At 42.6% G+C, this 15,000-nt stretch overlaps 2 protein-coding genes across 5 annotated transcripts in view; both read left to right on the forward strand.

Moving 5' to 3' along the window:
* LOC143299073 (uncharacterized) overlaps nt 1–15,000 on the forward strand; it is a 48,306-nt gene that overhangs the window by 25,870 nt on the left and 7,436 nt on the right. Inside the window, exon 4 of one of the 4 annotated variants that reach the window (XM_076612178.1) lies at nt 1–2,506. This exon is cut by the window's left edge and continues 2,070 nt beyond it. The exons of the other annotated variants lie outside the window; for them this stretch is intronic. The gene's annotated coding sequence lies outside the window, so the exon portion shown is untranslated. Of the gene's footprint in view, nt 2,507–15,000 lie in introns of those variants that run through there. 4 annotated transcript variants of the gene reach the window in all.
* Nucleotides 5,764–15,000, forward strand: part of LOC143299071 (uncharacterized) — a 41,969-nt gene continuing 32,732 nt past the window's right edge. Inside the window, exons 1-3 of the mRNA XM_076612175.1 lie at nt 5,764–5,992; nt 9,759–9,878; nt 13,380–14,823. Coding sequence (XP_076468290.1) covers nt 5,852–5,992; nt 9,759–9,878; nt 13,380–14,823 — 1,705 coding nt within the window. The 5' untranslated portion in view covers nt 5,764–5,851. The remainder of the gene's footprint in view (nt 5,993–9,758; nt 9,879–13,379; nt 14,824–15,000) is intronic.

Here is a 15,000-nt window from a genome sequence, read left to right on the forward strand (position 1 = left end):
GTAGGTCATTAATTCATCAAGCAAACAGTGCTGGGTATAATGAGTTTCCTTGAAGTACTCCCTTTAGTTGTGTCACCTCTGCAGCTGGTCCTTTGTTGGGTGTATTGTTGGTTGTTCTTGTACATTGATCTGACCACTTCAGATCAGACATGTGTGTTGGTTGTTCTTGTACATTGATCTGACCACTTCAGATCAGACATGTGTGTTGGTTGTTCTTGTACATTGATCTGACCACTTCAGATCAGACATGTGTGTTGGTTGTTCTTGTACATTGATCTGACCACTTCAGATCAGACATGTGTGTTGGTTGTTCTTGTACATTGATCTGACCGCTTCAGATCAGACATGTGTGTTGGTTGTTCTTGTACATTGATCTGACCACTTCAGATCAGACATGTGTGTTGGTTGTTCTTGTACATTGATCTGACCGCTTCAGATCAGCCATGTGTGTTGGTTGTTCTTGTACATTGATCTGACCGCTTCAGATCAGACATGTGTGTTGGTTGTTCTTGTACATTGATCTGACCACTTCAGATCAGACATGTGTGTTGGTTGTTCTTGTACATTGATCTGACCGCTTCAGATCAGACATGTGTGTTGGTTGTTCTTGTACATTGATCTGACCACTTCAGATCAGACATGTGTGTTGGTTGTTCTTGTACATTGATCTGACCACTTCAGATCAGACATGTGTGTTGGTTGTTCTTGTACATTGATCTGACCGCTTCAGATCAGACATGTGTGTTGGTTGTTCTTGTACATTGATCTGACCACTTCAGATCAGACATGTGTGTTGGTTGTTCTTGTACATTGATCTGACCACTTCAGATCAGACATGTGTGTTGGTTGTTCTTCAACATTCATCTGACCGCTTCAGATCAGACATGTGTGTTGGTGGTTCTTGTACATTGATCTGACCACTTCAGATCAGACATGTGTGTTGGTTGTTCTTCAACATTCATCTGACCGCTTCAGATCAGACATGTGTGTTGGTGGTTCTTGTACATTGATCTGACCACTTCAGATCAGACATGTATGTTGGTTGTTCTTGTACATTGATCTGACCACTTCAGATCAGACATGTGTGTTGGTTGTTCTTGTACATTGATCTGACCACTTCAAAACAACCATGTGTGTTGTCTATATTCTGATTATTGTTCACATGAGAGACTTAGTAGCTGTACATTTTTAAATGATTTTTATGAACAAATAACTTTATTGTGTACGCTCCCCTACCACTTTGTTTGCATGAGAGAATTGTGTCATAGATTTCAATTTAGAAAGATTTGTATGAATCAGTGACATAATTGTATAACCTTCCTTTTAATATGGATCGTTGTTGACTTGAGAGAATTGTGCCATATATTTTTAAATGGTTTGTTCAAACCAGTGACATAACTTTGTAACTTGTCCATTGAGTCTTTCACTTTCAGAAACTCCGGTGATCAGAAGTAAGACAGGGAAGATAACTCACACACTTACAGAAACACACAACACATACACAGGTGCATGCTTGCTCTGTGCAACATCCATACACACAAAAGTCAAGTCAGAACGGACCCTGGGAACATTCATTTTGATAACAGGTCTTTCAAAATTGTACCATTTGATGTGGACAGCATTATGAAGAGACCAGGACGACTGATGAGGCAGGTAGAGTTTCAGTTTCTCAAGAAGGCGTCACTGTGTTCAGACAAATCCATACACTACACATCTGTTAGGCAGATGCCTGACCAGCAGCATAACCTAACGCACTAGTCAGTTGTGGAGTGTATGCATATACATTTATTTCTGCACCTATGAGAGTGGTCGGAATTTGGCCAGAGGACAACACTTTCCTTGCCATGGGTTCTTTTTCAGTGTGCACATGACACCTCAGTTTTTCATCTCATCTGAATGACTAAGTGTTCAGTTTCCTTTTCCAGTCCAACTTGGGAGAAAGGGCAAAATACGGATTCAAACCCAGACCCTCACAGACACTGTGTTGGCAGATAATGGTCTTAGTCATTGTGCCAGCTTCATTCCAAGTGCAGTAAGCAGGGGTTGCACTCCTGGCCAGTGGGTTGTCTCCCCAGGTCCGTTGTGTGAAACCTGCGTAAGTGGAGCAGGACAGGTTTGTTCATCCTGATGGTCCTTGCTGATCAACACACACACACACACACACACACACACACACACACACACATGCAAACAGACTTCTGCTGCCTTTCTTGCTTTTTTCTTGCATCCATGTGCATAGTGTATGTATACTTGACATTTTCATCAATTTGAGGTATCCTGTGCACTTTGTGAATACACGCACATGATTTTTTTCTGTGATATATTATGCCATAATGTAGATTTTTTTCCTTCTTATGCTATGTGGATATTCACTTGTGGATGATCTTTTTGTCATTTATTTGCCATATTTAGCTTATTCTTTTTTTTAAGCCATGATACATTACGGTTTTGTGAATATATAGATGTAGACATAGTTTTTTTGTAATATATTTTGCCAGAAGCTGGACATTTTTGTTTGAATATTTCTTTGTTCTCTCTCTCTCTCTCTCTCCCCCCCCCCCCTCCCTCCCTCCATCTCTCTCCCCACCTCTCTCTCTCTCTGTCTCTGTGCATATTTGTGGTGTGTGGTGAGGTGTGAGTGAGGTGTGTGTTTGTCTGCTGTGTGTGAAGTGAGATGTGTGTAGTGTGGTGTGGTGTGTGTGTGTGTCTGGTGTGTGTGAAGTGAGGTGTGTGTAGTGTGGTGTGGTGTGTTTGTGTGTGGTGTGTGTGAAGTGAGGTGTGTGTAGTGTGGTGTGGTGCCTGTGTAGTGTGGTTTGATGTGGTGTGTGTGCTATGTGTGCATGATGTATTCACAATAACCTGTACACAGGTAATCTCTTAGAGCTGGGCCAGGAGAACAAACAAGATGATCAAGCCACGTAATTTGTTTCCAGCTCTTGTGATGAAAACAAACATACAGAGAAGATCTGTCAGACACCCAATAAGTGACCTGGATCTTGGTACACCCTCTGTTGCTATGATGGAGAGAATGACAGACGGATGAATGATGACAAAAAATACCATGAAACTGTCAGCCGTCTGCACCAGTCAGAACAAGCATAATCCACAGGAAATTATAAACATGTATTCAGAAAATCAAACCAAAAATAGTTATCATGGTTATTTATGAACACAAAATTCCACACAAATGATCAACACTGTCGCGACTACCACTCTCACCATTGTGGTAGCTTGGGTGGTGCCCACCACTGTGTCCCAGCTGCTGACTGGTCTCTGTCATCCTGCTGTACTCTGTGACTCTGGGAGGGCTGTGTGCTGCTTCAGCTCTGACCACCTTACCCACTGGCCCTGTTGGTGACGCCAGGGTTGAGAAATGGTGGGATGTGAAGTGACACCAGCATGAGACAGGGCTGAGAAATGGTGGGGTGTGAAGTGACACCAGCATGAGACAGGGTTGAGAAATGGTGGGATGTGAAGTGACACCAGCATGAGACTGGGTTGAGAAATGGTGGGATGTGAAGTGACACCAGCATGAGACAGGGTTGAGAAATGGTGGGGTGTGAAGTGACACCAGCATGAGACAGGGCTGAGAAATGGTGGGGTGTGAAGTGACACCAGCATGAGACAGGGTTGAGAAATGGTGGGATGTGAAGTGACACCAGCATGAGACAGGGCTGAGAAATGGTGGGGTGTGAAGTGACACCAGCATGAGACAGGGCTGAGAAATGGTGGGGTGTGAAGTGACACCAGCATGAGACAGGGTTGAGAAATGGTGGGATGTGAAGTGACACCAGCATGAGACAGGGTTGAGAAATGGTGGGATGTGAAGTGACACCAGCATGAGACAGGGTTGAGAAATGGTGGGATGTGAAGGGAACGGGTGTGGAATAAAGAGGTACAGGGGACAGGCCAGACAGTAGAAAGGACAGTCACTCTCACTCTGTCTTTGTACCACAGCAGTGTCAGTGTGATTTGAATCAGGTGTTTTTAGAGCACACCTAACAGCACACATCCACAAGTCAGACAGGTATCTCTCCACACTCTTCATGGGGTACAGAAGAACCAACTGATCACACCAGTTGTAAGCATCTCTCCATAAACATGCTGTGGGTATTGACCACACTGAAACCGCCCCATTGGGCTGAAGGTAAAGAAAGCTGGACAATCTGGCGATGTCTCCATGACAACAGGTGAGGGATCCACATGCATTGTACTGCATTAGCATAATCATACTGTTTAGAACACTACTGTCAACCTGAACATGACAGGCAAGTGTGTGTGTGTGTGTGTGTGTGCAAAAACAAATAAATCACAGAAAAATGCATGAGCAGAGTGGAAGACACATGTCTTCCAGCAGGAACCAGAATAGCAGGCAGAGTGTCAGACTCATGATCCTAGGTACTGGAGTTCCAATCTTCACTGAGCTGTTGGGTTCAGGGGGATTTTGTTTGGACTCACACGCCACACATAATATCTTGTGCACATGTTAAATCCCATCCCCATCTTGTGGAGGAGCAGGCCAGTTGACACGGATGACACATATTCATATTGCATGCTTCGTACCAGGAGATGGAATGTTGTCTTCATGGTGGACTTTAAAATGGTTGTCATTTTTTTTATAATCAGTATCAGTAGCCCAAGGAGGCATCACTGCATTTGGACAAATCCATATATGCTACACCACATCTGCCAAGCAGATGCCTTACCAGCAGTGTGACCCAACGCACTTTGTCAAGCCTTGAGAAATAAAAAAGATAATAAAATAAATAAAATAACCAAACCAAACCAAACCAAACCAACAAACAAACAAACAAACAAAAAGAAAAAGAATAAATAAATAAAATAAAAATAAATAAATAAATAAATAATAGATAAATACATTAAAAAAAACAACACTACTACCACTAATAATATTTATAAGGCGCAAAAACTTGATGAAGTCAAATGTAAGCGTACAAAAAAAACAAACCCACAAACAAACAAACAAAAAAAACAAAAAACAACAAAAATAAAATAAAATAAATAAATAAAAAAGACAACAATGATGATAAATAAGCAAATAAATGTAAAACATGCAGACACATTCACACATACACACACATATGCACAACAGATATGCAACAAAATGCAGTTTCACAGACATGAAAGCACGATCAAATACATATAAACGTACATGAACCCCAACACACACACACACACACACACACACACACACACACACACATTACCCTGTACATCAATCCCAGAAAATTACTGCACCTGCCCCCTCCTTCAGTGCAGCAGAATCTTCAGCCATGAAGTTGGCTGCCAATCAGCAAGAAGCAAGTTACTGCCTTGTCTCAGCCTAGATCATGAATTTTATTTTATTTGATCTAAATAAGTGAAGGCCTGTGTTGTTGAGTTACAAGGTGAATTGTACCTCTTGAATAGCTCTGCATGTGTGTGCCATATGCGCACTGAAGAGCGTAAACATTTATAATGACTTAACCATTATGCATAAAACAACCCAATTCAGTGATTATTTGATAGTTCTTAGTTAAAGGGAAGCAATACTCTTGTGAGGATGAAAACTTTGTAAACATGTTCAATTTTCTCCCTTGCTCAATCAGCGCACAAAATTAAAATCGAGATTTAAAAATACAATGAGTTCAAACTGGTAATGGAAATATTGTTCCAGACCTAATAAATTAGAAACAAAAAAAGGCATGCACAAGGATTATGGCGAGCATACTTTAAATCTCGACGCCGAGTCACGTGACAGTGTTTAGGGGTTTCCCCTGTTACTGCGCAACAGAGCTGCATCACGTGATAGAAACCGAAACTAGCAGTGCAGAACGCGGAAAACAAAATAATGGCGACTGGCGGAATTGATGAGGACAAAATTTGCTCTGTGTGCCTTGAAAATTTTCAAGGACGACGACCTAAAGTTCTTCCATGCAGACACACGTTCTGTTTGATTTGTTTAGCGGACTTACTGGAAAGAGAAAGTCAGGTAAGACAGCGATTACGATGACTGTGTTGATCAACGGATGACGGGTAACACCCCACCCAGTGTCAGCCCTTTAGACTGAGGGGTCTGCTCGCTTGGGGAAAGGTGGGGTGGTGTGGGGTCGGGGGATGTTCGCTGTTGAAGTATTGTCCCAAAATTTTATACACATTAAAGAAGAAGAAGAAAAGCACATGGCTAAAATGTTGGCAAGCACTTTTTCCTCCAATATTCCAGGTCACGTGACAGAATCGGGAAGTAAATATCAATAAAAACAGAAAAGAGTTCTTCACTAAAGTAGAAGTAGTTAGAGGGCATAATGTAGACATGAAAGCCTTTTCCAATAACCCTTTAATTTAATTGAAGACGAGCTGTCTTTTTCATTTAGCGGGGTGTGCAGCAAATTCATTTACGTTCAATCATCAAAGCAGAACTCAAGAACAGACAACTCGCCAGGAATATCACCACGGAGTTGCCACCAGCACCTCGCCTTCAAACCACTGTCAGACCCACATTCAGTCTGTCATACATGTTCTAAAGTGAATGGGGAATTGTGTTTTTAAGTTCCTGCAGCTGTGATTGGGGTTTTGTTGTTGTTGTTGTTGTTTTTTGTTTGTTTTTTTAATTTCAGTTAAATTGTCTCTCCTGCATTTTTAATTCAGTGAGTTCAATTTTGGTAAAAGTGTAAAATATAAATAGTGCAAGCTCTGAACATATAACATATTTCTACATTCCACCAGGAACTTTGTTGCTATCTGTTTCTTAACAATTTTGTGCAGTTTACTTATTCTCATTCATAAAACCAAAAGTTTGAAATTTCTTGAATAGACCAAGCATCCTTTTGCATGAAGACTGTCTACCTTATCAAACAATTGTAACAGGGTGAAATTGTTCTCTTTGCCCCACAGAGAGAGAAAGAGAGAGAGAGAAAGAGAGAGAGAAAGAGAGAGTGCACGTTTATGACCCGTGTTAGCTTTAGCATCATAACTTCACGTGCAAAATAATAATCATGTAGGGTGGATGTGCTGCATCTTGATATGTTTTTACGAAGTGAGTTCTCCTACCCTTTCCTTGTAGAACCAATATCATCAGTTCTCAGTTAGCTTTAAAAGAGAACAGGCAACAGCAGTGTGTGTGCGGGCCTCTGTCAGCCTGATAGGGTGAGTGAAATATATCATACTTTACAGTAAGCATTTCTAGCATTGAGAAATTGATACCAAAATGTAAATGCTATTTGTATTTCCTTATTGATATTATTCTATCAGTTTACTTTGAGTTTAGATGTTATGCATTTGAACGGATTTGTAATTATTTCGAATAACCGAGTTAATCTTAACTGAAATGTAACCTCAACTTACGTTCTGAAGTTTCTAGGATTTATATAAATATCTTTAAGAAATTAGACAATTTCGAATCGGGAAGCAATTGCTCATTTCAATTAATGGGATAGTTTAGTCTTATCACACGTTTGTAACAATTGTAGATTCATGTGAAATATTTGGTAAAGTGATGTTTGGAGTGAATGAGTGAATGAACGTCGATAGAAATTACTGTACGCTTGCTTATGAGGACTTTGTTGTTTTGTCCACAGGGTAATTATTTACTTACTTATTTATTTCCCTCCTTTCATGAGGACAGTCCCTTGCCCTTTAACCCCCCGCTCTCCTGTTCCCTTTACCCAAGTCCCGAGATGTACCCCATCTTGTCCTCAATAAATCCTTGAAGCAAACTGGTGCTGACGTGGTGAGAGAACCCTGCCCAACCGGCTACACAATTGCAAGTCATTAATAAAAATAGAAAACAAGAGAGGCAAGGCCTTCAAGACTCACTTGTGATACACTTAAAAACAACAACAACAACAAATCGTTAAAATGTGTTCTGTATTTGTTATTATAAAGCTTCGGGTAAAAAAAAAAAAATTTAAAAAAAGGTCCTGAAGGCAGATTCGAACCCCGTGTGTTCAGGTGAGAAGAAACTGTCTTACCCAATACACTATCGTGGCTCCTTAACGGATGTTAAAAAATTTAAACATGCCTTTTTTAAGGGCGATAAATCGATTGCGGTATTCGCAGTGAGAACGCTGTTTAAATCATATTATTCTGGTGTATCTTGGGCATTCAAAAAATCTTTAAGGGCAATTAAAGATTCTTTTTAAGTCTGTGGTAAAGGAGAAGTGGCTGTCGCCGCAATAACACTGCAACATTTAGCTGTTTTCTCTGGATCTAGATGTACAAGTTTAGTTACACCCACCGGGAATGTACGACACGGTTGATTCAATTTCTCTTTTATGTTCATTCTAGTTTTATAGTTTTAAAGTTGATATGAAAATTGAGTATTTTGTTAAACTAATAACATGTAGAGCCAAGTACAAGTACTTCTAAACGTATGAAATGAAAAGGACTTCATTTTGAGAAAAGTCAAGACTGGAAATTTTTACGTTTCATCAAGGGTATTAACTCTTATGGTTTATTGTTTTTAACTGTGAATTCAGACTGATTTTGTTGATATTTTCATGGCAGTTTGGGGCATAATCCAGTAAGTGATGAGGTGTTCACAAATCTTTCTCTGAATAAATATTTAATGGTCTCCTTCAACTTTCCATCACATGTTATCGTGTACTGTTGATTGAATATAGGATTGAACGGCAGGTCAGCAACTTGAAACAAAATGGCGACCTTCACGTTCACAAGGAATATGAGCACGTGCTTTGAATGTGTATAAATATGTGTACGCAATTGATTTTTGCCCATGACCTTCAGGGCTCAGCCAATAGATCTATAACGTCCACTCGCAGTATTGATTTCAGTATTTTCCGAAAAAGACCACTTGGATAAATGAACATAGTGAAAGCCCTGTACACTGAGAGTAAATCACACAAGCTTTTTATGTATTGAGTATAATTTCAAAATATAATGTTTAAGATGAGAAAAATCAGTTTAAAGCAAATTAACCCCCCTAGCATTAATTACAGATTAATTTCCCTTTTTTTACTATCTGCACCAAAGACATGCACCAGAAATATAACTTGTATGCTTTGCAAAAGAAGTTCCTGTTTGAACAAAAAAATGATAAAAATGACTGCTCTTGATGTTGTGTCAGAATATCAGATCAGAGTGCCAAGTTTAGAGAGAAAAAAATATAGCCAAGTTTAGAGAGAAAAAAATATAACAGTAAATTCAGTTTGCATATAATTTGGCTTCTTTTTTTATTTATTTATTTTATTTTTTTAATTATTTTTTGCCCATCCCAGAGGTGCAATATTGTTTCAAACAAGATGACTGTAAAGAAGTGAATTTTTCCTATTTTTATGCCAAATTTGGTGTCAACTGACAAAGTATTTGCAGAGAAAATGGCAATGTTAAAATTTATGACGGACACACACACACACACACACACACACACACACACACAGACAACCAAACACCGGGTTAAAACATAGACTCACTTTGTTTACACAAGTGAGTCAACAACATGGAAACAAGAACATTTCCCGTAGGATTGCTGTTATGGACCCTAGTGTAATATGAATAAGCATCTTTTAATATCCTCATTCTCAGAGTACAGTCTGATAGAAAATATCATGGTGAAAGTTAGAACAGGTATTTTCCAAAAGATTACAGGTCAAAATAGGGCAGACAGTGTGTGAACGTTACGGCACAAGACAGATTATTGGGAAGATGTGAGAGCTGACCATGTTGTGCACAGAGTGGATCCAGAATCACAGGCAGTGTTGACACTGTCCTTGACTGTCATGTGTGGCTGTGTGTTTCAGACATGTGGCACTGGTGGACAAGACTGGGAAGAGGAAGGAGAGAGGTCAGCCAGAAGTCTGACGTGCCCCACCTGTCGTCGTGTCATTCCTGTCCCTGCTGGGGGTGTGACGGAATTCCAGGTAGACTGTTCTGACTGCAGGTGACAGGGTGGGGGTGTGACAGAATTCCAGGTAGACTGTTCTGACTGCAGGTGACAGGGTGGGGTTGTGATGGAATTCCAGGTAGACTGTTCTGACTGCAGGTGACAGGATGGGTGTGTGACGGAATTGCAGGTAGACTGTTCTGACTGCAGGTGACAGGGTGGGGGTGTGACGGAATTCCAGGTAGACTGTTCTGACTGCAGGTGACAGGGTGGGGGTGTGATGAAATTCCAGGTAGACTGTTCTGACTGCAGGTGACAGGGTTGGGGTGTGATGGAATTCCAGGTAGACTGTTCTGACTGCAGGTGACAGGGTGGGTGTGTGATGGAATTGCAGGTAGACTGTTCTGACTGCAGGTGACAGGGTGGGGGTGTGATGGAATTCCAGGTAGACTGTTCTGACTGCAGGTGACAGGGTGGGGGTGTGATGGAATTCCAGGTAGACTGTTCTGACTGCAGGTGACAGGGTGGGGGTGTGATTTAATTGCAGGTAGACTGTTCTGACTGCAGGTGACAGGGTGGCGGTGTGACGGAATTGCAGGTAGACTGTTCTGACTGCAGGTGACAGGGTGGGGGTGTGACGGAATTGCAGGTAGACTGTTCTGACTGCAGGTGACAGGGTGGGGGTGTGATAGAATTGCAGGTAGACTGTTCTGACTGCAGGTGACAGGGTGGAGGTAAGGGTGGTGGTGGTGGTGATGAATGGAGAGAGTGTGATACATTTTACTTTTCTTGTATCTCTCTCACTCATTTTGTTTTGGATAAAAAGACAAACAGATCAGTTTTTAGCTCAGAGAAAAATGAATCACCTTGTTGTACACAATACTGTTAGTTGATTATGGAACATTTTTTAAAGTGAAACTTTTGAAAGTTAATGTAAAGAATATAATGCTGAACAGAACAAGCACTTTGTACTGTACTGAAATGTATTGTATTACTCACAACAGATTTCTCTGTGTGAAATACAGGCTGCTCTCTCCAGCTAGAGCGTGTTGCTACAGTGAGAGTGCCACCCCTTCTTTGTTTTTGTTTGTACCTGCAAGTGTATTTATTTGCCTATCAAAGTGGATTTTTGAAAATCATTTGCAGCTTAGTCTTTCATGAAGGACTATGTCTCTCAGACTAGAAGTCAAATTGCACTGGGACTTAGTGCTGTAGACTTGGGCCTAACTAGCCTTTGGGATCCGTCCCAATGATGAGTCCTAAGGCCCTCTTGATCGAGGGACTGGGGATGCAACTTGGGCAAAACACTCTCTACTATAAATTGTATAATCAAATTCCAGCCCGAATAGTCGGGAGAGCAGTTGCCTCCTCTGCTGTTCTGATGGTGACTGTCGTACACGACTGATTATCATATATTGTTCCTAGGAGGACACCAGTCAGCATGGGTAAATCAGGAAACAGCTGCTGTGTGCTTGAGGGATGAAGGTGCCCACCATGCAGGTTATGTTGAAATGTAAGGAAGCCGGAAGGAGTTGACAGGGTCTTGTGGTGCAACCATGTGTCTGAAAGACATGGTGCTTGCTTCCAAAGTGACAACGAAGTCATCCTCTGACAGGCCCTTGACTGAAGGCTGGGGCTCCATGATGGGATAGCCTGCCTAGGCTAGAAACCCCTGGAAGTGTCTCATTGGAAAGACAGTGCTTGAGAAGGAATGCCCATCTGTAACCACAGCAGTGGTTGTGTGTTGAGGCTGAAAGGGTCAGGCAGGGAAGACCAAGTGCAGAAAGTGCATTCAAATGCCAATTGTTTGAGACATTGATGCTGGATCTCTGTTCAAGCAAGGTGATGGGGCAAACTGATGTGCTTGAATGTGGCATCTGCCGTGCTGGAATGAGTGGGCAGAAAGGTACGCCCCTGTGGCTAATGAACAGTTCGTTGTGCTTTGTGAGACGCATCCGTCCTCGTCAATATGCCTTTCTCCCGAGTGTAGAGGAAAACAGTTATTACCCAGGCCTTCTGCTACTAGAGAGGAGTGGAAGAGATGGGCTTAGGGTGATTGTCTCCTGCCCAGTGGGCAGTTTTTGGGTCCGCTAAAACTTGGAAGGCAAAGATAGACACCCCTTCATGGGAGGGCTGGCTAGGATGTAGGGCCTGTGTGGAGCTGTTGTTACAACCACAGTGGTGCAAACCAAGGGTTGTTGTAGACAAGGGGGGAAAGAAGGGATGCCTTACAAACTTGGAAGGAATGAAGGGCATGTGTTTCCGGAGTGGCACCTCTAAGTTGGACTGCCTCATCCCTCCTTGTACCAAGTTAGGGCATCTCCAGCCCTATGGGTGATTGTTGTAGGCAAATGAGTTGGGTTGCCTTGTCCCTCCTTGCACCAAGAGAGGGCATCCTTAGCCCTGTGGGTGGGAAGGGAGTGTGTGTGGGTCCCTAAGGACCAGCCACTACTAATATGTGAAGGAGCATACATTCAGGCGTGAATGAGGCAGTTTTGTCTGTGAGTGCAGTCGTCCTCTGAAAGCAAGGTAGAGATGAATTTATGAAAATGAATACATATATGTGCAAAGAGATTATAAACTTCTATCAATTCAAGTGATGATGTCAGGAATATGCCAATGACAAGAGATAGAGTCACAAGAAATAAGCGGCTGTATAAGCATACGTGTAGCGTGCACAGATATACCCAAGTAAGTGGGTAAGTGTGCATAAGCAGTAATGGAAAGGAATCTGTGTATGCACCTATATATAAGAGATGTACATACACATATGAATAAAGTGCCAGTATGTAGACGCAGAGAGTTCTGGGCATTGTGAACAGAATGACGCAAATGCAAGTGTGCCTATTTTGCTATGTAGGGAATCTCAATGAATGGAGATAGAAATATGATTGTACATGTTAATATGAAAGTCGTATGAACCTATCTCGCAAGCGCACACACATGTGCATACCGAGGGATAAGTATACATCTATAAGTGTAAATAGAAATGTGTACAAATGTAGCAAGATATCATATATATATATATATATATATATATATATATATATATATATATATTTGTATTTTATTTTTATGATTTTTTGTTTGTTTGTTTTTTGTATATATATATTTTTGTTGTTGTTGTTGTTTTGTTTTTTGTCGTTGCTGTTGATTTTGATCCCCCCTCACCCCCCCCTAAAAAAAGCGTAAGACGAGACAGAGCGTAAACCTAACAAGATGGCGTGGAGAGTCTTGGCCAAAGGAATGATTCAGCACTTATAGCTTTTAGAGGCGTTTGATTGGCTAAGAGCGGACCGGGCAAGACGGCTCATCAATTCACTGTTAGCCGTGCAAAATTTGGCCAAGCAGAGCAAACCGATAGGCCTAGTTTGCATCAGTTTGACATGGTAAGTATATGTATCACCAAACATGGAGTACAATACAAACTCCTCCTTTTTCTACATAATTTTGCCAAGGACAACCCATTGTGATGGTATGTTTATTTGTGTGTGTGTGCATCCACATTATATGTGTGTTTGTGTTTTCTGCTGTGCAGACAAACTTTAACCTGGACACTGACTGCAGAAAGGAAGATCCCCTACCTGTGCTGTGCAGCCTGTGTGATGGAGATCAGAAAGCCCAGTTCCAATGTAGCAAATGCCAGAACAACTTCTGCTCTCGGTGTCGACGCTACCATGACAGATGTTGCCAGGGACCTCAGGTGACAGTGCTGCAGGACCCCTCAGACACAACCAGCTCAGCACAGAGCCCAACAAGCTGTCAGGTGGAGGAGCAGCTGAAGATGGTTGACGACGCCATGAAGAAACTGACAGAAGAAGAGAGTCAGCTGAACCAGGAGAGAAGAGCCGTGGACAACAGCATCAACGTTCGCTACACCACTCTGCTGTGCCATGCTGCCGATGCACGTGACGCCTGTCTGGTCAGTGTGAGAGATGAGTGTGAAGCTATGACTGAGCAGCTTCACTCCAGCATGACAGAAGCGCAGCAAACACGGGACACGCTTCAGCAACAACTGTCACCGTCACAGCCAGCTCCTGTGTCAGCGGCCCAGCTGAGAGCGGCACTGTTCCTGCAGGGAGAAGCTCAGATGATCCTGAACAGGAAGCTGGACAGCACTGCACTGCTCAGACATGAGGTGGAAGACAACACTCCCCTGATGATCAACACTCTGCAGTCGTTCATGGGGAAAGTCGTCAGGACCACCCAGTCTTCAGACCCTGCCCACAGCAAGGCAGCTTCAGGATCACGGGGCTTTCAGGCTGACCCAGGAACTGCGTCATCAGTGGGGACACATCCAAGGAGCCTGGATGATCTGTACGAGAAGTTTGAAGATTTGGTGGGTCGGTTTACCTTGCTGCAGTCTAGCAACACTCTGCTTACACAAAACGTAACGCAGCTGAGTAACGCCAACAGCAAGCTGTCATCAGAGCAAAGCGCTGTACAAAGAGAAGTGACCACTGTGAAAGACCAGAACATGAAACTGACCAGTGACCAGGCAGCCCTGCAGAGAGAGATGGCAGCCCTGAGAGATAAAAACGTCATTGTTCACCAGGACCTGGCTGGGCTGACAGCAGAAAAGGACAAAGTGAGTGCAGACCTGGCCAAGCTTCACAATGACGTGGTCTCCATGCAGACACAGGCTTCCATGCAGCAGACGGACATCATCCAACTGAAGGCTGATCATGGTGCTGTTGACTCCAAGCTCAGCACTGTCCAGACAGACATCACAGCTTTACAGGCAGACAGTGCCATGGTAAAGAATGATGTCAGCCAGCTGAAGACCGACTGCAGTGAGCTGAAGTCCGACATGGCCAAGGTCCACAAGAGCATTTCTGATCTTGAGGGAGACCACTCTGCCCTGCAAACTGACATGACAGCATCCAAAAACCAGGTTGTCTCCTTGGAGCAGAAGATGAAGTCAGTCCAGGATTCACTGCAAGACAACATGAAGGCACTGACTGCTGTGGAAACCCGGTGTGGTGAGTGACACTGGCTGTCAGTATCTGTGTCCATGTCTCTGTCTGTGTCTTTATCTGTGGTGGTGATTCTTCATGTCCAAGAACACTATTGTTGAGAGACTCACTTAGTGTATGGACTTGGTCACTTCTTTCCAGATGTGGAGACCGCTATGGGGACAGTTGGAATCTGTTGTTGAC

This window comes from Babylonia areolata, chromosome 24 (assembly GCF_041734735.1).
Source record: "Babylonia areolata isolate BAREFJ2019XMU chromosome 24, ASM4173473v1, whole genome shotgun sequence".
NCBI lineage: Eukaryota > Metazoa > Mollusca > Gastropoda > Neogastropoda > Buccinidae > Babylonia > Babylonia areolata.